This window comes from Kogia breviceps, chromosome 19, assembly GCF_026419965.1.
Source record: "Kogia breviceps isolate mKogBre1 chromosome 19, mKogBre1 haplotype 1, whole genome shotgun sequence".
NCBI classification, from domain to species: Eukaryota; Metazoa; Chordata; class Mammalia; order Artiodactyla; family Physeteridae; genus Kogia; species Kogia breviceps.
Genome location: NC_081328.1, coordinates 19,940,092 through 19,966,844, shown reverse-complemented (window position 1 = coordinate 19,966,844; position 26,753 = coordinate 19,940,092). Strand labels below are relative to the sequence as shown.

The following is a 26,753-nucleotide window of genomic DNA, read 5'->3' as shown; positions in this document are numbered from 1 at the left end:
TACATTTTTAAGAAATTTTATTAACACTTGGACTCAGTTGCATTATCCATGTATCCGCAATAGCAGAGAAACAGTGATGGTGGACCATCCCCATGGGGGACACGTGTCCTTTGGCAAAACAAACATAAATAGTGGGAAACAATGCCAAATACAATAATAACATAGTACGTGATAAAGATTAAATTAAGAGAAGGAACAGGGACTACTGAGAGGAGCTGTGAGTGTGGAGAGGGTGCGTCTTGCTGAGAAGCGTCAGGCTCAGGTGATCTTTCCTGCAGAACACCTGCCCCGGCCTCAGAGCAGCTCAGTTCAGTTCAAGGTCATCCATGTACTCCTGGACCCAGGGATCACCGGGGTTGGCGCACACCTGCCTGCCCTTTTTGGTTTGGAAGCTGTGGAACAAAGAGTGGACAGGTTAGAATCCCATGGGACCTTGCCTGTGGTGGGTATCTCCCTGTCCTTAACCATGGCTCATGTTGGACAGCCTAGTGGGTGAGAAGACCCTTCCTGGGGTGCTGCTGGGGCTTGACGCCTTGGAACTTCCTCCTTGGGTTTAGCTGTGGCCTCCTGAGTTGCCCAGATTAGGAACCAATGAGTTTTGCAATCAATGTGGACATATCTCCCCATTCATTCCCTGGTGCCCTATAGCAATGACTTTGGCACGTGTTTTCTAAGTATGGTTTAAGAATTCAGCCCACATCTTCTATCATCTTTTTGACTTTCCCTGTTTTCCTGGCATCTAGCTAACTTCCTCCCCAGAAAGCCCCTCCCCCTCCTTTAGCTCCCACCCAGCCCCCTCCAGGTCTCAGCAGGTGACCTCATGACCTGTTCCTCACTGCTTTCAGGGAGACCATCAGCCCTGACGCCTGCCTCCCTACGCTTCATCTCCCCTCACTCCAAACAGGCCCCCTTTTCTAATCCTGCCCTCACCCTCGGCCTCCAAGAAAGGTCGCAGGGCTGATACTTACACCACAGCTGGCTGGGAGCAGAGACTGCTGGTCTCGTAGTAATCGATCACAAAGTTGCGAGGAAGCTTCCGCAGGGTGTAAGAGAAGCAGCAGGCTGTGGGAGGGTCTGAGCCCACTGGGAAGAAAGGCCGAGGTGAGACAGAAGCTCTACCCAGAACTATTCGTTTTGGCTTCTAGTTATAGACATTCAAAGGGCATCCCTGTGGATCTGCCAGATCCCCAAATACGGTCCCTTGTATCTAATCCCACCTGCTCTGAGTAGGAGTCTTATTCTGAATAGAGAATCCTAGGAGAAGACCATGAAAGGATTCTAGAAGGTTCAGGCTATATTGGGTCTTAGAGCACAGGTCTAACTCCCTTCATTTTACAGATGGGGAAACCAAGGCACAGAGAGAGACAAGGACTTGCTGAAACCAGTCTATGGGTTGCTGTTTCTTAAGAAAACAGGCACTTGAATATTACTGAGTGTCTACCAGACTCTATGTTTACCTGCAGGCTACTTAGAAATCTTCTCTGCTCCCTTTCGTTAGTGTTGGACCAGCCCCAACTAGAAAAGTCAGCGCTGCCTACATCCTGCCTCAGTGGCAGCTGGAAGAATGGACTTACTTGGTGCTGAGAGCGCCAGAGAGCAGAGAGCAGCTGCGAGCACGAGGAAGGAGAGGACAGTCACGCAGAGCTTCATGGTCTTGGTGGAGGAGAGACTTGCCTGGAGCTTGGACTGCAGAACCCAGAAGCTTCAGAACCCTTCTGTGCTCTGTGTTGATACAGAGTTGGGAGCCCTTCTTTATAGGAACTCTGAGGCCAGGGACAGAGATAGGGGCACAGCAGGGCGAGTGGAATTTCCAGGGTCCAGATGATGTCATGGTGCCAATAAGGAAGCTGAAGCTAGCTGACTGTGAGGGCCTCTGCACAGCTTTCTTTTCCCCGGCAGTGTCATCACGGAGGAAAGCGGAGGGAGGTGGAGGAGAGAAGAAGTGAGCTTAACCCTAGAGGGAAGTGGTATACCAAAGGCAGTGACTGAGGCTTGGGGGAGAATTGCAAACCCAACAAGAAAGATGGAACCTTCACACCTGCTAGAAGGGGCTTGTAGATGAGAACCATCGCGCTCTTAGTGGTTAGCACCTCCAGAAGCTAGACACTTCACGTCAGTCTTTCCAGGGTGGCCACAGGCCTGGCCCCAAGAAGGGGAGGAAGCCAGGATTCCATGTCCCACTGCAGGCCTCCTTCTGCTAGGCAAAGTGACTTTAGTGCCCTGCATATTTCCTTGGGCATAAAGAAAGTATCCAGCTTTGAATGTGCAGAAGGCCCCAGCAGAAGTGTAGCTTCTACACAGCGAACATTTACTATGTGTCGGGCACTAGGCAAGCTGTGTGCACATCTAACCCTACCATAACCCTGAGCAGGGTGTGATTATTCCCCTGAGGGAATAATCCTCCAGTTGCCTCTCTTCAATTTGTCCAACACAAGGCATTTGAAGTGATGTTGTTCAAATCAGTCTCTGCCTCCCTCTGTTGAAAACCCTTCAAACAGTCTACCTTGTTTCCAGCATGAAATGGAAGCTTACCCTCTTGTGACCTGACCTCTGTCTCCCGCTTTGGCCTTGTTTCTTGCCACCTTCAGACATCCTGGAAACAAAGACTCAGCTCTCTAAACTACATGTGATTCCTTAAAAATGCAGGTCTCCGCTCTGCTTTTTATGATCGAGGTGTCACTTGGCAAAGCACAATTGTGCTTTGCACGATTGAGGGCTGGGGCAGAGGGGGTGGACGTGAGGAGGAGGCATTGTCTGTGACCTGGAGTTTCCAGTGAAGCAAATGATAGACTCCTGTTTTTGGAATTGACAGTAACAAAGGAGGACAGCTGGATGCTACAGCCCCAGTGAAACCTGCCATTGCCCCAAATCTTGCCTTTGCTGTACCTCCCTCGGACCAGCATTAGCAATCATAGGGATGGGATGGAAACACAGCCCATGTGTTTTAAGAGAAGTAACTCTACGGACACAGGAAGGACAGAATTCCTAAGGTGTGGTCTCACTTTGCTTATGTCTTATCTCCTCCATTGTTCTAACTCCTTTGGGGGGAATTCAAAGCCCTCTTGGTTTGGTCCTAATGCAGCTTCTTCATCCATATTTGCCCCTCCACTGTGCAGCTACTCTGAAGGACTCACTCCTCCCTCTGACCCAGCAATTTCACACCTGTGACTGTGCATTAGCTGACCAAGCCATCTACTGCCACACCATCTATATATGTTCAAATCCTGTGTCTTTTTCAAGACCCAATCAAAATGCCATCCCTTCTGTGACGACTTTCCCTTTCTTCCCAAGGGAGACCATGACTCCTGCTTCCTCACATGCTGAGCTTTCATTGATTTTTCTCCTAAGAATCTTGGCACTTTCTGTTAAGTGTTGTGGTTACCTGTTGATACTCTACCTGCTCCTACTAGACTGGGGGCACCTAGAGGATAAAGATCATTAGAAAGAATAAACCATAATTCAAAAGAATATATATATATAACTGAATCACTTTGCTGTACAGCAGAATTAACACAATATTGTAAATCAACTATACTTCAATAACATTTTTTAAAAGATCACCAGAAAGAACTAAATCTATTTCTCAATGTAAAAATGTGATTTATGCCCACTAATTCTGTAATAATAAATAATAAAGGATGGAAAAGAAAATATATACATCTGGCTAAGAAAGTAGACTCTTTCACACCACTGAAATTATGAGTTGAAAAGAATAGGAAAGGAACACTGTTCCGAATTTGGCATTACTTATGTAAATATCTTACAGGTTCCTCAAAATAATTCAGAGAAATGGAAATCAAGACTTCATTTTAGCAAAGGCCATTCGACAGAAACCTTAGTATATTTATCCAAAGGTTCTTTCTAGATAATTGCCAACAACCTACCTTCCAACTGGTGGTGTTGGAAATGTTTTAAGACAGAATGTGTTCATAAATCTGTGGGCTGACCAGGAAGGTAATACATTCTTACTCCAAAAAAAATGAGAAAATTCCAGAAAAAAAGGAAAACAAAATCACCCATTCATCTGTCACACAACGTTAAGTACTAATGATGCTTTGGGCATTTATTTCCAATGCTTTTTATTTTTTCCATGCCTAGACCATATATCCATGTGTGTGTATACACACACACACATATTTATGGTTACAATATTTATCGTATATGTGTATATACACATATACACACATATATATTTGTATAATTCTTCATCTTATACAGTTGGTACAATTTTTATCTTACTTTTTTTTTTTTGCGGTACGCGGGCCTCTCACTGCTGTGGCCTCTCCCGTTGCGGAGCACAGGCTCCGGACGCGCAGGACCAGCGGCCATGGCTCACGGGCCCAGCCGCTCCGCGGCATGTGGGATCTTCCCGGACCGGGGCACGAACCCGCGTGCCCTGCATCGGCAGGCGGACTCCCAACCACTGCGCCACCAGGGAAGCCCCACAATTTTTATCTTACTTTTTGACAACTGATGTTATGATTATATTTATGCTACTTCATTTAGTTTAAGGGCTTAATAACAAACATTCCAGTGGATATATCATAACTGACTTTATCATTCCCTGATAGAGGAAAATTTAGGTTTCCTTATTTAGAGTTATAAATGTTACTGGGTCAGCACCTTCCTGCCTAAAGATGCCTCCATAATTTGGGCTTGTTTCTTTAGAACTCTTTCCTAGAAATGTGATCTCTAGGTTAGCGGGTATAAATATTTTTAGGCTTCTGACATATTAACACCCACAACTAATGTCTCTTTATGATTTTCAACAAGCGTTTAACCCAGTGCCCCTGGTTACTCGGTGACTGATGAATGGAAAAATGACGGAAACATGACCTCATGCTTCCTAGTCCTCTAGCGGGGATTCCTTGATTCAGTCCCTTGCATCCAAGGGAAGATTGTGCCACCCTCCAGGGCAGTATCACACCTGCCCTATCCTTGAGGTTACAGCAGCTGGGGAAACACAGCAGTTTCAGTTCTGTGGAAAGGTCAGAGCTGGAGAATTCATTAGGGGAAGGGACCAGCTAAGAATAGCCCTGGGTGGACACACACCCCTCTCCTGCTGCTTACAGGGGAAACCATTACCTCACATGAAACCAGAACAAGTCATGCGTTGCAGGCTGAGACTTGTAGCTGACAGCAGCTATTCTTGGATATCCTGAGCCCCTGCGGTTGCCACGGACCCTGAGTTATGAAACACTCAGTGTGAAAGCATCACTATGCTTAAAAATTTCCTTCCTCACTCCCAGTTTCCATTTCCCCATCCATCAGGGCTGCCTATAAAGAGCTGGGGAGACGGCCTCTCACTAAAGAAGGACGCAGGCAGCAGCGAGAGCCCAGTCCCACACTCAAGGCCACACTCTGTCTGCTCAGCGTCACGAAGGTGCCCGCAGCTGCCCTCGCCGTCCTCCTCTGCAGCCAGGTCTTCTCGGCACCATGCGAGTCTGTGCAGTAGTTGCAGGGGTCCCCACGCCAAACTTTACTTGGCCTTGAGAGCCCCCAAGAGCAAATAAAGATCTTCTTAAAGGGTTATGAAACATTTTGGCCTTTCTCTTCAAGATTTTAATTTTTATCTTTATAAAGGGGTCCTCAGATCTGGAGCCAGGGTTGGGGACTTACAGTCCCATTTTACAGATGGCAAAAATGGGGACCTAAACAAAAGAGTTTAGGCAAGAGGCAGAATCCAAATCTGGTTACCTCCCCGTGGTGCCAGTCTTCCAGTAACTCACCCTAGGTTCCCCCCCACCCCCAAGAGTTTGTCCCTTGGATGTCTTATGAGAGCTGTCCAAGGTTTTTCTTTTGCTACAGTGTGACTTCTTGAACCAGAAACAATTTCCTGAAGGGAGATGTGATAAGAACAGTCTGTTTGGACGTCTGGAGCACACAGAGAAAGAGAGAGCCCACAGTGAAGTGTCAAAAATAAAGAAGGATGCAGACAGAAACAAGGACAGAGACAGGGATATTTCTAGGGAAAAATGACCAGCACCTTCCAGTGACCTGTCTCCCAGTCTGTGCCCTAAGCCAGGCTGTCTCTCTCCTTCCGAGTCTTCCTCATCCTCTTCTGAACGATGACTCAGCCTCTTTCTGTCCCTTCCTCCACAGTTGAGGCTGACACCCGAACGGCCTGCTGCTTCTCCTATACTGCCTGGTAGCTTCCTTGCAAATTCGTAGCTGACTATTTTGAGACCAGCAGCCAGTGCTCCAAGCCCGGTGTCATGTAAGTGCCTGTCTTCCCGCCCACCTCTGGGGTGATGGGATGTTGGATGGGAGTCAGCACCCAAGGGCACAGACAGGCCAGGGGCGCCATCCTGGCAAGCCCAGCCCTCCGGGGCCTATCAGGTGTACAGGGCCCAGGTCTCTGAGCTGTGATCTGACCTGGCCAGGCTTGCAGAGTCAGGGGGTGCTAGGCCAGCCCAGAGGGAGCGGGGGGAAGGAGGAGGCTGCATCCTCTGAGGGGCCCCCTGAGTCAGGGAGAGCGTCTCTCTGGACCGAGGTAGGCAGAGGGTCCCCGAGGGAGTGGCGGGCCCTGGGCCTCCCAGGAGAGAGGGGTGGAGGAGCCACAGGGAGCCCAGGATCCCCCTGCTGGATTCCTCAGTGTGTAATTCTTTTGTCCTTCTCCAAAGCTCCCAAACCAAAAGAGGCCGGCAGCTCTGTGCCAACCCCAGTGAGCACTGGGTCCAGAAATACATCACCAACCTGGAGCTGAATGCCTGAGGGGCCTGGAAGTTTTGAGGAGCCCAGTGACCTCAGTTGCCCGACTGGGCAGCCTGGGAAATACCCCTGTCACCTCCACAGTCACCTCTCCTGTGTGCTGGTCGTTTCCAAACAGCAACACTCCGGGACTCGTTCCTAACTTAGATTGCAACTTCTTTATATATAATATTAATATTTAATTTTTGTAATTTAATTTCAGTGTCCCACTGTGTCTGGGACTGTGTGCTCCCAGAGGTCCCAAGACACCTTTTCACAGACCTTCCCCTCCCCATCCACTTGCACTCTGGTGACAATTAACTGTGGGCCGCTTGTTCTCCGCAGAGCTGGTGCCAATGCCACCAGACTGACAATTGTGTATTGGATGTTTCCGTTCAGTGCTGTGTTCAGCAAAGCGAAATAATAAAGATGCTCTTTTGAAAAGTAAACTGGCATTGAGTTTGGTTTTGTTTATCTGGCAAATCACAATCACTGGTTGACTTTCTCTGAAAGACAAATATCATATGATATCACTTATATGTGGAATCTAGAAAAATGGTACAAATGACCCTATTTACAAAACAGAAACTGAGTCACAGATATAGAAAACACACTTATGGTTACCAACGGGGAAGAGGGGGATAAATCGGGAGATTGGGATTGACATATACACACTACTATATATAAAAGATAACTAATAAGAACCTACTGTATAGCACAGGGAAATCTATTTGGTGCTCTGTAATGACCTATATGGGAATGGAGTCTAGAAGAGAGTGGATATGTGTATACGTATGGCTGATTCACTTTGCCATACAGCAGAAATAACACAACATTGTAAATCAACTATACTCCAATTTAAAAAATTAATTAAAAAAAAGAATCACAGGTTGAAAGCAATAGTAGGTTAAAGAATAGGAAGATGGGAAATGGAGGGCAGTTGGGAGAGATGGAAGGGGGCTAGGCTACCACAGAGCTACTCTGCTTTACACTTGTGAATGAAAAATGTTGCCTGCTGTATCAGGAAACAAAGAATGTTGCAGCCATCAAGCCATCACCTTCCAGCCGCCCCGCAGGTAAGCCCTGAGGGAATTCAGGATAGAAACAGGTTGCCCACCATCTAGCAGTCAGCTGCTGCTGCCACCCCCAGTGGTGCATCCTGAGGAGACTTAGGATGAGAAAACACAGGATACTGGCCCCAGATAGCTGAGGTTCGTATCAAAAGAATGATTTCAGTGACTCCAGGCTCCTGCATCTTCCCATACATACAAAAGCACTAAATTCCTTGAGATAGCTGGTTTCCTTTAATTAACAGTCATCTTTTGATGTTTCGACTACCTGGTCTTTGTTGCAAAAACTCCTATATATCCCGGCTCACCCCTTGCCTCTTCAGAGCAGTCCCTCAGAATTATCTGAGGTGCTGTGTCCCGGGCTTGGGCTTAAGTGCTCAGTTTTGTCCATCAATAAAACTTAACTCTTAACTTTTAGGTTGTGCATTTTTTTCAGTCAACACTCTGGAGCCACATTTCCAGAACATTTAAATTATGACTATTTTATGAATCAAATCATAATGTACATGAATGGATACCATTAAGAAGAGTATTCATGGTACATATTTACGATAAATCAAACTTTCTGAATAACGATTACTAACATATTTGAGACTTACTCCAGGCTGAGTGCTTTTTCTGCCATGTTCATTTGGGCCTCACAATGAAATAGTATAGTTTAAGTACTATTAATATTTTCATTTGACAGAAGAGTAAACGGGGGCTGGGGCTCAGAGAGGTTAAGCAAATTTGCCAAGATCACACAGCATGTAAGTGGCACAATTGAATTCCAAAACTAGATTTTGATGTAACTACAGACTTTGCTCTTAACCAGTAACCAAGTTATATCCCAAAATGTAATCCACCTGTACTCAAATTACAAGCAATGATTGTTTAAGCCACTCACATCAGAATTTTTAGGTGTGGGCCTGGGAATTGATATTTCTACCAAGCTTCAGGTGGTGTTCCACATGCATGTTAACAGCTGAGAACCACTGAAACAGTCAATAGAATTCACTACTCTTTTCCAAATGCAGTGCATATCTGCATGTGGTAACAGGTATATTGTACATTATTTTGCTAGAATCCATGCTCCACAAAATACATGGCTAATGGTAGAGAAGGAAAAGATAACCAGCCTATGTGTGGAGCAGGATTCTGTTTATAGGTATACTGTGACAACTCAGTTATTTAATAGATAGGTTGCCTGAGTTATAGTTTTAACTATAAGAAATGTACGCTGAGCTAGGGTCCTTTTGGCAGAAGGTGGAGAAATTCAAAAGACTTGTGTGAAAACCAAACACGTATTAATTTTTATGACCCACAATTGTTTCATGTTGTTTAAAAGAATCTAATTTTTGTACCCCAAATTAGTTTAGAATTGTAGTGATCAAACTTTTAGAGTACAATTCAACACTACTGTTAAGCAAACATTCAAATGCACATACTATTGGACCAAGATACCATTTGCCCTGATTCCATTTCTAGGAATCTGTTTTGTAGCAACACTGCCAGAGGACAGGACTATATGTAGACATAAAGATATTCTTTTTTCTTTTTTTTTTTGACACCTTTATTGGAGTATAATTGCTTTACAATGTTGTGTTAGTTTCTGCTGTATAACAAAGTGAATCAGCTATATGTACACATATATCCCCATATCCCCTCCCTCTTGTGTCTCCCTCCCACCCTCCCTATCCCACCCCTCTAGGTGGTCACAAAGCACCGAGCTGATCTCCCTGTGCCATGCGGCTGCTTCCCACTAGCTATCTATTTTACATTTGGCAGTGTATATATGTCCACGCCACTCTCTCACTTTGTCCCAGCTTCCCCTTCCCCCTCCCCGTGTCTTCAAGTGCATTCTCTATGTCGTTGTCTTTATTCCTGTCCTGCCCATAGGTTCATCAGACACAAAGATATTCTCTGCAGCACGGTTTGTAAACAGCAAACAAATGGGAACAACCATTTAAACCAGTAGAAGATTACATCAGAAGAGAAATGAGATGCCCACCAATGGACTATTCTGAGGTTAGTAAAAAGGATAACACACATCTACACCTATGGAAAGTGTCCATAATATTAGGTGCAAAAGGTATATCTGTTTACATCTAGTATATGCATATATACTCTACATATATGCTACAGAACTATATGTATCGAATGATATTATTTTTGCTTTTATTTTAAAAAGCCATATATACATATGTATTTACAAAGGCACATATCTGGAAAGATACATATCAAATAGCTAACTATGGTTTCTTCGAGGAAATGGGATTTTTATTCTTTTTTCTTTAAAGGAATGGGGACTCTTCCTTTTTATTTTCTGTACTTTTTATTTGATTTATTTTTCAATGAGCATGTATTGCTCACCTCTCCAGTCTCATCTTACCTACCCTTCGACAGGTGATATTCCATCCATCAAAATTACTTTCTGCTTGAGATTCTGAGTTGACACAAAGAAAAGAGCTCAGCTGAGCTCACAGTCTTGATGCCATAATGGCTTTTATATAATGAGGACAACGCAAGGAGCAAGTCCTTTCGCCCAAGGCTTTCATATCACCCACACATGCACACACACGCACGCGCACACACAGAGCTCCTCCTAGAAAGCATTTTATAATCCCCTTCCTTTCAGGGGGCCCCATTCCCCTAACACTATTACCACCCACACCATGACAAGTGAGAAGATTCTATCAGGAGACTGAGAGGAACAAACTTTGTCCCCAAAGAAGCAGTGAAGCTGTCATCACTTCTTCTCTATTGGCTTCCAGCATCTAGGGACAAACAAAACCTGCTCACTTATGCTGAACTGCTTCTCAAGGTCCAGCAGCCCAAAGGCAAATGAAAGCTAACCTGTGCCCGATCACTCGATACAAGTGCTGCGAACAAAAAGTGTAAATGGAATAAAGACCCCTGTGAGAGAACGGGGAGCATGGGAATTGCATTAACCAATGTAGAGGGCATTTCAGAGTCCGAGACTTGACTGAAATGCTTAGTCAGCCTCTCGGGTTGACCTCCCTGGGGGTTGACCTCCCTGGGGATTGCCCTCTGTGGACACACATGTGTGCCAGCGAGGAGCCCTTTTCGGGAGTTGCCAACTTCTTCTCCATGTGAGTTAGGAGCCTGGAGTTTGCCTTAGGTGTTGGGCAGCTGACTTTGGCTGTGCTGCTCTGCATGCGGGATCTTAGTTCCCCGACCAGGGATCGAACCCGTGCCCCTTGCATTGGGCGAGCGGAGTCCTAACCACTGGACCGCCAGGGAAGTCCCGCAAGTAATGCCCATCTAATGACAGCAGGCTTCTGATCTATTCCATGAGCTCAATAACCCAAAAGGGAGAGCTTGCCTAGTCATATGCCTTGCATTTTACCTGGTGTTGGGAATGTGTTTCCTAGCATGGGCTTCAATACTACAGTCACCCCTACACCCCTACCTCTAGCCACGTGGTGGGAGACCTCTGCCCCCATTCTGGCCCCTGCAGAGATGGGGCAACATGCCAAAGTGATGAATATTTGATGCCCAAAGCCAAGCCTTCCCTACGCCTTTACAAGGAGCTGGCTGTCCACTTCAAATAAGGAAGACAAGTATTTCACAGGAGAGGGACTTAGGACCCATAGTCAGAGCTCAGGTTCCTCTCCATTAAGTCTCTCACCTCCCTGCCTCTATTCACATTAACTTTAGATTGAAATAGAAATATCTGCATTTACAGCCCTTCCAGACTCCAGATTACTGACAACAGTTGACAGGCTGGAAAGGCCTTTCTTAGCAAAGCTGAATTGTTTTCCTTTTTCATTGTCAGATAAGCCCACTTCAAAGCAGCCTGAGCTCTTTCTTAAAGAATTTTACTTAAAGGAAAAAAAAAAGTTTTTTACTGAGATGCAATAGACCACAGGTCAACCAGCAGTACCATGTGAGAGCGGTTCTCAAAAGGTCCTGCCCAGACCACAGCAGGAGCACCTGGGAACCATTAGAAATGCAAATTCTAAGCAAACACCCACCCCCCCACCCCTGACCCGGGCTTCCCCATTTAGGAGGTGGTGCCCAGCAATCTGTGTCTAACAAGCCTCCAGGTAATTCCCACATACACCAAACCACTTCCACTTAACAAGGTCCTCACCAAACTCCCTGCTTTTTCAGTTCAGCTAATCTCATGCTTCAGTCACAAGCTGTTACTTTTTTTTTTTTTTTTTTGCGGGCCTCTCACTGTTGTGGCCTCTCCCATTGCGGAGCACAGGCTCGGGACGCCCAGGCTCAGCGGCCATGGCTCACGGGCGCAGCCGCTCAACGGCATGTGGGATCTTCCCGGACCGGGGCACGAACCCGTGTCCCCTGCATCGGCAGGCGGATTCTCAACCACTGTGCCACCAGAGAAGCCCACGAGCTGTTACTTTTAACAGACTCTGTATCTCTGCACAGATACAGGACTCTGTATTTCTCAGGATATTAGTAGTTGCAAGAAGGAAAACAAACAAGCAAACCTACCTCAAAGAGACTGGAATAAATGAACCCTGTGGTTCCAAGATCAAAGGGTACAGGGAGGCTCTGGCTCCAGGAAAGGCTGCATGCAGCAGCAGCCCTGTGATGCCCTGCAGGTCCCGTTTTCTCTTTCTGACCTCCCTTCCATGTACAAGTCCCAGGATAGCTGCCTGTACCTTCCAGTGTCACATGAATTCTTGTTCATTTTCTTCAGGGAAGAGAGAGACGCTGTGTCTCCCTTGGGGAAAAAAAAAATTACCAGGTTCTTTCAGATTTGACTGACAGGTCAGAAATCCAATTCCTAACCAATCACTGTGGCTAAGGGGATGGGTTTCATTGATTTGCTTAAGCGAATCAAGGCACACACCTGCATCGTGGTTGGATGAATTTCACATAAATCTGAGAATTATGAGCAAGCGTGGCTTCCCAAAGGAATTGTGGGTTTCTGGTATCATGAAGGATGTAGAGTAGGTGCCGGTCAGGAAAAACATGTTCTCGCTATTTGTGTTTGTTTTTTTCCTGTAGATTTTTTTCCTGAGTTATAACAACAGTAACACTTTGGGTATGATAAACATCTCTTCTCCTTTGCTCTCTAGATTAGAAACGCTTAGTCTTCTCCCTTCCGGAATGACTTTATTTTTAAGAAGATGCCGATTTGTGTATTTCCTGTTGCCCTATAAAGGACTATTGCCCAAATCTGAGGCAAAAGAGACATTAAGTTCTTCATAGTGGCAAAGTCACCACCAGAAAATAGGGCTACATGTTCATCCCAGGACACACTAAGTGGGGTAGAACTGGTCCTGCCACAAACACTACCCACCCTGCTTCATAAAAGCGGAAGACGGGGGAAAGGGGAAAATGAGAGACACTCTCAGAGTAATGAGTCATCATTACTGAAATTGCCCATATTGAGGAAGAGAGGAGAATCCTTTACTACTAGACAGACTAAGGGGTAGATGGCAGGGGACACATTACACTTGCTGCTTCTGTTCTCCCTCTTTCCTGGGAACAGCATCCACAAAAAATCTTATACAGAATTGACCACATCCCCAGACATGGGGTAGGTCCTGATTAAAATAAGCCTATTTGCATCTTGGGTTTTTTTTTTTAACTTATCATTAGAACTTAAGCATTTCCCATGTCATTGTATTGTTTGTAAAGGCTCCCTAATAGCCAACCAAGTGAAGATACCATAATTTTCTTTGCCATTTCCATATTGTAGACGATTTAAATTGGGTCCAATTTTAAATTGTTATGAATATGCTGGGGGCCAAATACTCTTATGCGTAAACTTTCTTCCATATTTGAATGTATTTATAGAGGAAATAGATTCCTAGACAGGGATTATCTTGGTCAAAGGCTAAGATCATTTTAAGATTCCTTATGTATGCTACCCCCATACCTAACATGTCTTTTTTTTTTTTTTTTGGCTGCATTCAGTCTTTGCTGCTGCACGCGGGCTTTCTCTAGTTGCATCGAGCGGGGGCTACTCTTCGTTGCAGTGCGCACACTTCTCATTGTGGTGGCTTCTCTTTGTTGTGGAACACGGGCTCTAGGTGCACAGGCTTCAGGAGTTGTGGCGCGCGGGCTTAGTTGCTCCGCGGCATGTGGGATCTTCCCAGACCAGGGCTCGAACCTGTGTCCCCTGCATTGGCAGGTGGGTTCTTAACCACTGTGCCACCAGGGAAGTCCACCTGACATGTCTTTATCCCCTTTGCTTTGTGGGTATTGAGAGCTCTTGATGAATCTCTCTTGAATGAGTGAGTGTCTGAAAAGCAGCCTGCCCTCTCATCACTCCTGAAGCCCAGACTTTGATAATACAACCCTGTCTACCTGGGTGCGGTTTAAATTGTGCTGCTCAGGACTCATGGCATCATGGCAAATGCCACATCTATGCAGTTAGAACAGATGTGGAATAACAGAAGTTTCTGCTGGGGGAAATTATGACTATAGGGCTCTAATGAGAAAGAACCAACTATGTGTGGTCCCACGATGACACCAACGTCTCACCTCCTCTCGCCGTGGAAACCACTTCCCCATAAACAGCCCCAGTTTAAGTGAGCACTTGAACTATTCTTGCAAATACCCTGAGCCCTGTGGTTACCCAAGACCCCTCTTGCATATACAAGTCAACAAGGCACAACTGGGCTTAAAAACTTCCTCTCTCATCACCCCGAGTTTCTATCTCCCAATAGTCTACGACTTAGGTCTTAAGAGTAAGGGACATTAACACACCATCGTAAAGCAATTATACTCCAATAAAGATGTTAAAAAAAAAAGAGAGTAGGGGACATTGCTTGGACCCCAGAAGGAGGCTGGCAACAGCGAGTTGTTCTGGTCCACACTCTTGAGCCCTTACTGCCCTCCTCACCATGGCTCTCTGTTCCCAGGCCTCCTCTCACAAGTGTCCTCCCGCTGCCATTTGCTGTTGTTCCCCCACTTTCTGGCTCAGGTCAGACCGCATCACTAAAGCCCTATGTACAGAGGTACCAAGTGAAATACAGGACTTCCCAAGGGGAAGTCAAAAATGCCCTGGGCTCTCTGTTCAGACGGGCTTTTCTTTCCAAAGGAGTTTTAGCTTTCTATTCTATGTACCCAGAAGGCACGGTGGGGGCTTGTCCTACAGTGGGAGTGGGAAAATTGGGTGGGTTTTCAATAGGAGGCAGTATCCAGCTTCAGGTGGTTCCCAGTGATCAGCTAAGTAGTAAATTCACCTCAGTGCCACCTTATAGGTGACTTACAGAGATAGTCTCTTGCTGGAAAAAATCTCTTCTTAGACCAGGAAAAATCTCTTCTTAGACCAGATTAAGGTTCCCAAATAGAACTGGAACAAGAGACAGACTGTTCAATTAGCTGCATTCTCTGCAGCGGGAGATAGAGACTAAACCTATGATTGGAGCAAATAAGCGACAGAGGAAGTGGTCCAAGATGGTGATTTAGGGAGATCCCAAACTCACCTCCTCCCACAGGCATGCTGAATCTGTAGCTACATACCGAACAATTTCCTCTGCAAAAGACCTGAAAACTACCTGAGCAGCTACTTCACATCTGCAAACAGAAAAGAGCTACAGTGAATAGCAGGGCAAGATGGCAGAATGGAAAGACCCTGAGCTCACCTTCTCTCACAGGCACACCAAAATTACAACTATTTACAGAGCACTTATCAATGAAAAAGACAAGAATCTACCAAAACAGATCTTCTACTACTAAAGATATAGAGAAAGAACCACAACAAGACAGGAAGACAGGATTCACGGTACAGTCAAGATCCATACACCCTGGTGGGCAACCCACAAAGAGGAGAATAATTACAATTAAAGAAGTTCTCCCCAAGGAGTGAGGGGTCTGAGCCCCACATGGAGCTCCCCAGGCCAGGAGTTCTGGGCCAGGAAGACAAGTTCCTAGAACATTTGTCTTTGAAGGCCAGCTTTTGCGAGTCCCAGAGGGCCGTGGGAAATAGATTCCACTCTTAAAGGGTGCACACAAAAATCTCACATGCTCCAGAACCCAGGATGGAAACATTAATTTGATAGGAGCCTGGGTCAGACCTACCTGCTGATCTTGGAGAGCCTCCCAGAGAGGCAGGAAGTAACTGCAGCTCACCCTGGGGACACAGACACTGGCAGCAGCCATTTGGGGGAGCTCATTCTACCATGTGGACACTGGTGCTGGCAAGTGCCATGCTGGAATCCTCCCTCTAGCTTATTAGCCTCAGATCCAGCCCCATCCATGCCCACCAGCCCATAGACACCAGTCCTGGGACACCTCAGGCCAAGCTACTAACTGGGCAGGGACACAGCCTCACCCACCACCAGATAGGCTGCCTTAAGACCCCCTGAGCCCATGGCCTCCCCTGAACACAGCCTTACACATCAGAGGGCCGAGGACCAAGCCCCACACACCAGTGACCAGGCACTAGATCTGGGATCCCCAGAGCCCTATATCTAGAGATCCCGGGACCCAGGTCCACCCACCAGAGGGCAGACACCAGCCTCAGAATGTCCAGCTCCTCCCATCAGCAAGCCTACTCTAGATTCAAAATCAGTCTCACCCACCAGTGTGTTAACATGAGCCCCAGAAAAACCTTGCCCAATACCTGTGGACCCAGCCTACTCACCAGCAGGCCAGCCCGAGCCCTCAGACCAGCTGGGCCCTGGCTCCACCCACCAGTGAGCCTACTCTAAACTCAGAACCAGCCTCACCCACCAGCAGGCAGTTACCAGGCCTAGGAAAACTGCAGCTCCATAGCCTGCAGACCCAGTCCACCCACCAGCAGGCCAGCACCAGCCCTGGGACTGACCAGACACAGGCTCTGCCCAACAGCATGCCAACACAAGCTTTGGGATACCCTAGACCCCACAGCCAGCTGTGTCAGAAATCATTCCCACCCACCAGCAGTCTGACACCAGCTCTGGGATCCCTGGGCCCTGCAGCCAGACCCCAGGACCCAACTCTGCCCACCTGTGGGCCAGCACTAGCCTCAGGACCTAGATTCAACCACTGGTGGGTGGGCACCAGTCCAGGGATCTCCTGTGCCCCAACTCCACCCACTAGTGAGCCAGCATTAGCGCCAGGGTCCCCCCAGGGTTCTGCAGCCAGCCTGACCCTTGACCCTACCCCCACAAGAAGTGGCTGGCGGCCTCCACGCAAGGGAGGGCCTGGCAACCAAACAGGCCAGGAGCCAGCCAAGCCTACCAGACCACCCACAGTAGTCAGCCCACCACAACAGGATCCAAGCAGCCCACATAGGGCGCACCCCTAGAGGATATAGCTCTAGTAACCAGAGGGGAGTACACTGCTGAGACTCATAGGACATCTCCTACAAAAGGTCACTTCTCCAAGGTCAGGAAACATAGCCAACCTACCAGATACATAGAAATAGGAACAGCAAGTTAGACAAAATGAGTTGACAAAGGAACGTGTTCCAAATGAAGGAACAAGATAAAACCCCAGAAGAAGAACTGAGTGAAGTGGAGATAGCCAACCTACCTGAGAAAGAGTTCAAGGTGATGAATGTAAAGATGATCAAAGAACTTAGGAGAAGAATGGACAGAGTGAGAAGTTGGAAGTTTTTAACAAAGAGAAAATATAAAGAACAAGCAGAGATGAAGAATACAATAGGTGAAATGAAAAACACACTAGAAGGAATCAACAGTAGACTAAATGATACAGAGCAGCAAAGACCCAACGCAGCCAAAAATAAATAAATTAATTAATTAATTAATTATTTTAAAAAAGAGAAAGCTGGGATAGCAATACTTATAGCAGACAAAATAGACTTTAAAACAAAGACTGTTACCAGAGACCAAGAAGGACACTACATGATGATCAAGGAATCGATCAAAGAAGAATATATAACAATTGTAAATATATATACACCCACATAGGAGCACCTATATACATAAAGCAAATATTAACAAACATAAAGAGAGAAACTGACAGTAACACAATAATAGTAAGGGACTTTAACTCCCACTTACATCAATGGACAGATCATCCAGACAGAATATCAACAAAGAAACACTGGCCATAAATGACACATTAAACCTAATAGATATATATAAAATATTCCATCCAAAGGCATCAGGGTACACATTCTTTTCAAGTGCACATGGAACATTCTCCAGGATAGATCATATGCTATGCCACAAAATAAGCCTCAGGAAATTTAAGAAAACTGAAATCGTATCAAGCATCTTTTCCAACCACAGTGCTATGAGACTAGAAATCAACTACAAGAAAAAAACTGCAAAAAAACACAAACAAGTGGAGGCTAAACAACATGTTAATAAACAACTAATGGCTCACTGAAGAAATCAATGAAGTAATCAAAAAATACCTGAAGAAAAATGAAAACCAAAACCCAATGATCCAAAATCTATGAGATGCAGCAAAAGCAGTTCTAAGAGGGGAAGTTTATAGCAATACAAGTTTACCTCAGGAAACAAAAAATATCTCAAATAAACAACCTAACCTTACACCTAAAGGAACTAGAAAAAGAAGAACAAACAAAACCTAAAGTTAGTAGAAGGAAAGAAATCATAAAGATCAGAACAGAAATAAATGGAATAGGGACTAAGAAAACAATAAAAGGGATCAATGAAACTAAGACCTGATTCTTTGAAAAGATAAACAAAATTGACAATTTTTTAGACAGACTCATCAAGAAAAAAAGAGAGGGCTCAAATTAATAAAATCAGAAATGAAAAAAGAGAAGTTATAACTGACATCACAGAATTAGAAAGGATCATAAGAGATTATTACGAACAATTAGATGCCAAATAAAATGGACAACCTGGAAGAAATGAACAAATTCCTAGAAATCTACAATTTCCCAACTCTAAACCAGGAAGAAATAGAAACTATGAACAGACCAATTACTGGTAATGAAATTGAATTGGTAATAAAATAAGTTCCCAATAAACAAAAGTCCAGGACCAGATGGCTTCACAGGTGAATTCTACCAAACTTTTAGAGAAGAGTTAACATCTATCCTTCTCAAACTATTCCAAAAATTGCAGAGGAAGAGATGCTTCTGAACTCATTCTATGAGACCAGCATTACCCTGATACTAAAAGCAGACAAAGATATCACAGAGAAAGAAAATTACAGGCCAATATCACTGATGAACACAGATGCAAGAATCCTCAACAAAATATTAGCAAACTAAATCCAACAATACATTAAAAGGGCGATACACTATGATCAAGATGGATTTATCCCAGGGATGCAAGAGTGGTTCAATATTTGCAAATTAATCAAAGTGAATCAACACTACATTAATAAATTGAAGAATAAAAGATGCAGAAACAGCTCCTGACAAAATTAAACATCCATTTGTGATAAAACCTCTCCAAAAAGTGGGTATAGAGGGAATATACCTCAACATAATAAAGGCCATATATGACAAACCTACAGCTAACATCATACTCAATGGTGAAAAGCTGAAAGCATTTCTTCTAAGGTCAGGAAAAAGACTAGGATGCCCACTCTCCCCACTTTTATTCAACATAGTACTGAGAGTCCTAGGCACAGCAATCAGACAAGAAAAAGAAATAATAAAAGGAATCCTAATTGGAAAGGAAGAAGTAAAAGTATCACTATTTGCAGATGACATGATATTATACATAAAAAAATCTCAGACACCATGAAAAAACTACTAGAGTTCATCAATGAATTTGGTAAAGTTGCAGGATACAAAATTAATATACAGAAATCTGCTGCATTTCTATACAGTAATAATAAACTATCAGAAAGAGAAATTAAGGAAACAATTCCATTTACAATTGCATCAAAAAGAATAAAATACCTAGGAATAAACCTACCTAAGAAGGTAAAAGACCTGTATTCAGAAAACTATAAGACACTAATGAAAGAAACTGAAGAAGACACAAACAGATGGAAAGATACCATGTTCATGGATTGGAAGAATTAATATTATTAAAATGACTATATTACCCAAGGCAATATACAGATTTAATGCAATCCCTATGAAAATACCAATGGCAATTTTAACAGAAATAGAACAAATAATTTTAAAATTTATATGGAAACAATAAAGTCCCCCAATAGCCAAAGGAATCTTGAGAAAGAACAGAGCTGGAGGAATCACACTCCCTGACTTCAGACTATACTACAATCTTACAATAATCAAAACAATATGATACTGGCCAAAAACAGACACAAAGATCAATGGAACAGGGCTTCCCTGGTGGCGCAGTGGTTGAGAATCCGCCTGCCGATGCAGGAGACACAGGTTCGTGCCCTGGTCCAGGAAGATCCCACATGCCACGGAGCGGCTGCTAGGGAAACTGGACAGCTACATGTAAAAGAATGAAATTAGAACATTTTCTCACACCATGTACAAAAATAGACTCAAAACGGATTAAAGACCTAAATGTAAGACTGGAAAGCATAAAACTACTAGAAGAGAACATAAAACTACTAGAAGAGAACAAAGGCAGAACACTCTTTGACATAAATCATAGCAATATTTTTTTTGGATCTGTCTCCTAAGGCAAAGGAAACAAAAGCAAAAATAAACAAATGGGACCTGATTAAACTTAAAAGTTTTTGCACAGCAAAGGAAACCATCAACAGAATGAAAAGACAACCCACTGAATGGGAGAAAATATTTGCAAATGATATGACTCATAAAGAGTTAATATCCAAAATATATAAATAGCCCATACAATTCAACAACAACTATGAAAAAACAAAAAACCCAATTTAAAAGTGGGCAGAAAGCCTGAAGAGAACTTTTTCCAAAGAAGGCATCAGATGGCCAACAGAACGTAAAAAGATGCTCAACATATTTAATCAACAGGAATGCAAGTCAAAACCACAATGAGTTATCAGTTCACACTTGTCAGAATGGCTATCTTCAAAAACACCACAAATAACAGATGTTGGCAAGGATGTGGAGAAAAGGAAACCCTCGTACACTATTGGTGGGAATGTAAATTGATGCAGTCACTGTGGAAAATAGTATGGAGTTTCCTCAAAAAACAAAATTAGAACTACCATATGATCCAACAATTCCACTCTTGAGTGTATATCAGGAAAAAGAGAAAATACTAATTCTAAAAGATACATGCACCGCAATGTTCATAGCAGCATTATCTACAATTGCCAAGGTATGGAAGCAACCTAAGTGTCCATCAATAGATGAATGGATAAGAAGATGTGGTTTTATATATACAATGGAATATTACTCAGCCATTAAAAAAGAATGAAATTTTGCCACTTGCAACAACATGGATGAACTTGGAGGGCATTATGCTTAGTGAAAGAAGTCAGAGAGAGAAAGACAAATACTGTATGTTATCACTTATATGTGGAATCTAGAAAATAAAACAAACTAGTGAATATTACAGAAAGGAAACAGACTCACAGATACAGAGAACTAACTAGTGGTTACCAGTGGGGAGAGGGAACAGAAGAGGGGCAAGATGGAGTAGAGGATTAAGAGGTACAAACTACTATATGTAAAGTAAATAAGCTACAAGGTATATACAGCACAGGGAATATAACCAATATTTTATACTAATTATAAATGGAGTGTAATCTATAAAAATTTTGTATCACTATGTTGTACACCTGAAACTAATATAATATTGTAAATATACCTCAGTTTTTTTAAAATGTGCCACATGGGAGGAGGGTAGAAGAGTCTGAGCTGTGGTCTGGCCACTAACCCCACCCCCAGAGTGACCACCCACAGTCAGGAGGGAACTCACAAACCGGGAGCTTCTCCCTGAGGAGCAAAGGGTCTGTAACCCATCAACTTTTCAGGCACCCCAACTTTTAAGACCTGCAACTGAGAGGTGATCCCCACCAAAGATCGGGCTTTGAAAACCAATGGGACTTGTGTCCACGAGATCCAAAGAGATGTAGCAAACTGAGAAACCCCTCTTAAGGGACTCATGCTGCAGACTCAATCGCCCCAGGGCCCAGTGCAGAAGCAGCCATTTGAAAAGCACCAGACTTGATGCCAAAAAGACGCATTTGCTAAACTTAAAGCACTGGCCTGAGGGGCCGGCCACTGGGATAATCTCCAGGATGGAGGTATGGTAGAACCATTTTTGCTCTCTCTCTGTGCTCTACTAAAGCCAGCAGTTATTGTTTTTTTCTTTTTTTTTTCTTCTCAGCATAAGGCATCTTAACCCTCCCACCAGTAGACACCATCTTTGTGCTCACCCCCTGCCACACTCCACAGCACTGGTATCTCCTGGAGACGGGCTTTTACACATTCCTGGTGACCATGTTTTTCCGTCTGGTGTCCAGGCTTTGTGGATGCTGCCAGGGGATGACCTGTGGACCCCTGACTCTAGTGGCCACAGGGGTTTGCATTCCTGGGTCCCTCAAGACTGTAACAATCATGGAAAAACAGGCTACCAGCCTCAGGGCACAGCACAAATAACAGGTTGAAACACACCCCAGCTCTCTGTAAAAGAGGCCTGTTTGCTTGCCCTTGTGCCTCAGCTTGAGGGCCAGGCTTCAGGTTTGTCACACATCTAGAGGCTACATATTCCTGAAAGTTAAAAATGAAAGGTGATTTGGGGACTTGTTTGGTGGTCCAGTGGTTAAAGACTCTGCACTTCCAATGCAGGGGGAGTGGGTGTGATCCCTGGTCAGGGAACTAAGATCCCGCATGATGCCCCACACGGCCGGGAAAAAAAAAAAAAAAAATTCCAGACTGTTTTTGTAAATAAAGTTTTAGGGGAACACAGCCATGCCCATTCCATGATATACAGTCTATGGCTGCTTTCCCTACTGTGGCAGAGTTGAATAATTGCCACTAAGTCTGTATGCCTGCAAAGCCCAAAACATTTACTACCTGACCCTTTATGGAAACGTTTTCTGAGTCCTGGCCTAGATTATGTTTTTAAGTGTAAGAAAGTTAGATTAAGTCAGAGTCTCTGTTGTAAAATTCAAGAGGGAGAAATTCCACATGCCTATGAGAAATGCAAATGTGTATTAACTTTTTGTTAAGCCCTACTTACTTTGTTTTGTTTTAAACTCTTTCTTTTTTAGTATCACAAAGTGGAATTTTGATAGTCAGGGTTTTTGAAGAGTAATGACAAAGTTTCTAGCAAATTTTTAAATGTACGCATTCTTCGATCTATCTTATTTTGAGGAATCTATTTTGAGAAACACTATCTAAAGACATAAAGGTATAGGCATACAGATGTTCTTTGCAGCCCTGTTTGTGAAAGCAATGAAAGAGAAACAACTTCATCAAAAACAGAATAGCTTAAAGCATCATAGTACAGCCACATAATAAATATGAAACCACTGAAAAATGATGAAGTAGATATAAATGTACTGAGATGAAAACGTATCCATGACATTAATTTAAAGCTATGTATATAAAATATACCTTTCATATGTGTATCAGTAAATATACAAATATCTATGTTATAACATAATTGTTTCAGAACTACATGTAATAATGCTTGCTTTGGTAAAAGCTCTATATATTTACATAAACATAAGAAGGACATGTGATGTTATACCTCTCAACCTGTTAAATGTGATTTCCTCTGGGAAACACAATTTTTAAGAAATGGAGAGCTCTACTTTTCATTTTCCACTCTTTGTCCTTTGATTTTCATACATATGAGTATGTGAATTTTTTCATTTAAAAGACAAGATTTTTTAAGTTGGGGTCTTACTCCAAAACTTGCCCCTTCTTAGCTCTCCTTGTCCTCATCTCATCCTCCCACAGCCCACCCCCAGCTATATGTGGTATTCTAGATATTTGAATCCCTTGCTCAAGATCTAGATCCACCGTTGAAGGGATGAGCCTTTGAGACTTCAGTGTGTCTCAGAAAACTTTGGAATGTTGGTTAATGTCATGCTGTCCATTGTAACAAGAGATCAAGGTAACAAACATATCCTGTCTAGCTCCAAGAGGTACATTTTGACTCAGGATTCCCTTTTTCTCTCTCTCTCCACACACACACAAACTCATACACACATACACACACACACACACGTACCTGCACACAGAGGTTCTCCCATGCAACATTTTATAATCCCTTCCCATTCTGAGATATTCTCTCTTCTGCCCAACAACATAGCAAACCACCCATGACAAGTGTGTGGGCATTATTAGGAGTGATCACAGGAGGAACCTCTGCTCTTGGTGAAGCCATGGAGTCTCCTCCTTGCTTCTGTGGACTCTCAACATCTGACGACTTACACAATTGGCCTATGAGCATTGAAATGTTTCCCAATAGATCTAGGGTTTAATCCACATCTTGACAGCATGAATACTGCATGAATACCTCATATGTAGGATGAGTACTAAACTGACACTCATCTCATAGTAATAAGGGGAAAAGGAAAAGAAAAAGCAAAATACTCTCATAGACTGCAAGCTCACATTGGTCAGGAATTCCCTGGCAGTCCAGTGGTTAGGACTTGGTTCTTTCACTGCTGAGGGCACAGGTTCAATCCCTGGTGGAGGAACTAAGATCCCGCAATCTGCGTGCACGGCCAAAAAAAAAAGTTCACGTTGGTCAGACCTCTTTCATTGGTTATCCTTTTGTTTGAGAGTAAGTGGCAGAGACAGTGATCCCTAAATAGTCCATGTTTCCCTACATTGCAGCTGGGTTGGTCTCTTCTGACTAATTATGGTCAATGGACTGTAAGCAGAAGTGATGTGTGTCACTTCTGGGCCAGAACAGTTAAAAGCAGTAGGCCTTTTCTGTCTCCTCCTTTCTCATTCCAGAATCTATAGCTATGGGATGGAAGCTACCTAGATTCCTGAGTCACCAGGCAAGCTGCTCTGGGATCAGTACAACTCAAAGTATAGTTCATGGACCAGCGGCATCAGCATCACCTGAAAGCCCAATAGAAAAGCAGAGCTGAGCCATACCCCAGACATATAGAATTAGAGCCTCTTGTGCTTAAACAGGCCCTCCAGGTGATTCTGGAGCACACTAAATTTTGAGAACCAATGATCCAACCTACATCACATCTTGTGCAAGTGAGAAACTTTTATTTTGTTAATGTACTGGGGGGTTGTTCGTTACACAGCTATAGCCTGTCCTATCCTGACTCTTACAGAAAATAAACGTAAAATGCTGAACTTTTCTCCCACTATTGGTTCCACTTTAACAACATCTTGGGCAGATCCCATAACTTTCTGGCCACATTCAGTGATTAAAATTCTTTCAGTTTAAAACTTCTATCTCAAATTTGATCTAATCTCTACTTCTCCCCACCTCCACACCTCCCACTGGTGCAAATTGGGCTCAGAGGAGTTGGAGTGAGATGAGGCTTTAGTTTGGTCCTGGATCCCTTACCCTCCTCTCTTTTAAAGGCCTAATTCTTCTGGTATGGTGGCGACGGGGGTGGTCTATGTGGGGTGATACTGGAGTAAAGAGAAAACTTAACAGATGTAGTCCCTTTTCCCTTCTGTTTGTTATCTCTGCTTCTCTTTTTAATACCGATAAGCCACTGATGCTCTTTTGGGCAGCACATGCATTTCTTTGCACAGAAGGGGTTTCTGTGGGTCCTCTCTTTGCAGAGTTCCCTGATGTTGACATCCCACTCTTGCCTGCATCCTGCATCTCTCCCTCAGTCCACACCACTGGCAGCACACCTGGGCCTTCGTTAGCCTGAGCACGTTAAGAAAAGTCTCCCTCTTGGAGCACACCTGGCCCTGCATTGGGTGTAAGAGTTTACAGGTGACGACGTGCAGACTGGACTTCAGCATCCTTTGCCCACAGAGCCAGGGACCTTTGTGGACATGAACCCTGAGCTCCTGCCGTTAGAGACCTTTCAAGACGTAGACCTCCTATTGGTAGGATGACCATCCTGAGAGTCAAAGAGGATACTATTAGTAATTACGTTGGCACAACCAGCACAAACGGGGTCTTCCCCAGACAAGGTGGGATATATGATTCCCCAATCTGTGCTGTGTCGTTGAGAAGAAGGCTCAAGTTCCAGAACCTTCCACAGGTCGCTTGACCAAGAGGAAACTCACTCCTTTCTCTGCCCTTCCTCTTAGCTCATTTTCTTCTCTCCCACTCGGTCTGGCTCAGGAAGTCAACAAGCACATTCTATATCTATAGGAAGAAGAAAGAGAGAGGACCGCCCAGTGGGGTCCACCTGTGTGAAGAGAGGTCATTACTTCTCCTCTTGAAACCCAATGAAGGGATCTTGAGGGGTGGGGGAACTCATAAAATCTGGAAGTGCCTGCAAGCAAAATGACTCACTTTACAGTTGAGGTCCTAGGATGAAGCTCTCAAATGGAAGGGAGATCAGAAATTCAGAAAGAGGGCTTCCCTGGTGGTGCAGTGGTTAAGAATCCGCCTGCCAATGCAGGGGACATGGGTTCAAGCCCTGGTCCGGGAAGATCTCACATGCCGCGGAGCAACTAAGCCCCTGCGCCACAACTACTGAACCTGCGCTCTAGAGCCCGCAAGTCACAACTACTGAGCCCGTGAGCCACTACTACTGAAGCCTGCGCACCTAGAGCCTGTGCTCCGCAACAAGAGAAGCCACCGCAATGAGAAGCCCACACACTTCAATGAAGAGTAGCCCCCGCTCACCGCAACTAGAGAAAGCCCGCGTGCAGCAATGAAGACCCAACACGCCAGTAAATAAATAAATAAAATCTATTTTTTAAAAAAAGAAATTCAGAAAGAAACATGGTTTATGGTGATACTTTAAGGACCACTGGATCAAGCTTTGCCTGAAGGCAGTCAATCAATACTTCTTGAAGCTTCAGTCATTTGAACTAACAAGTTTCCTTTATTGGTTAAGTCAGATTGAGCCAGTTTTCTGATACAGTAACTCAAAACATCCCTAAGTGACACAGACTGCAGTGCTGCAGGCAGCAGACCCCAAAAGTGGAATTGGCTGAGGGCAGGAGCTGAATGCAAAATCAGTAAGGATACCTCTAGCCAGCACAACAGCTGGTCACCCCCATGGCCTCATATATTCTCACCAAGGTCATCTGCCTACCAAGTTTGCATCCAAAAGGAAAATTCAGGATGTTGAAGACTGATTACTTCTTGCATA

The 26,753-nt window shown here is 44.2% G+C and overlaps 2 protein-coding genes across 7 annotated transcripts in view; one reads left to right on the top strand and one right to left on the bottom strand.

Moving 5' to 3' along the window:
• Positions 1-26,753, bottom strand: part of LOC131746906 (C-C motif chemokine 4) — a 108,331-nt gene continuing 81,578 nt past the window's right edge. For 2 of the 6 annotated variants that reach the window (XM_067020986.1, XM_067020985.1), the window contains exons 2-4: positions 1,575-1,885; positions 969-1,083; positions 1-392 (exon numbers count right to left, since the gene is read on the bottom strand). In XM_067020986.1, the coding sequence (XP_066877087.1) occupies positions 305-392; positions 969-1,083; positions 1,575-1,650 (279 nt within the window). In that variant the 5' untranslated portion in view covers positions 1,651-1,885 and the 3' untranslated portion in view covers positions 1-304. Of the gene's footprint in view, positions 393-968; positions 1,084-1,574; positions 1,955-12,221; positions 12,448-26,753 lie in introns of those variants that run through there. The other 4 variants (XM_059048682.2, XM_067020987.1, XM_067020984.1 and 1 more) reach the window with 4 other exon arrangements.
• LOC131746367 (C-C motif chemokine 3-like) lies at positions 1,830-6,833 on the top strand. The gene is given in 4 exon segments (XM_059047606.2): positions 1,830-1,863; positions 5,250-5,438; positions 6,103-6,217; positions 6,624-6,833. Coding segments are annotated over 4 exon segments (429 nt in total). The 3' UTR covers positions 6,715-6,833.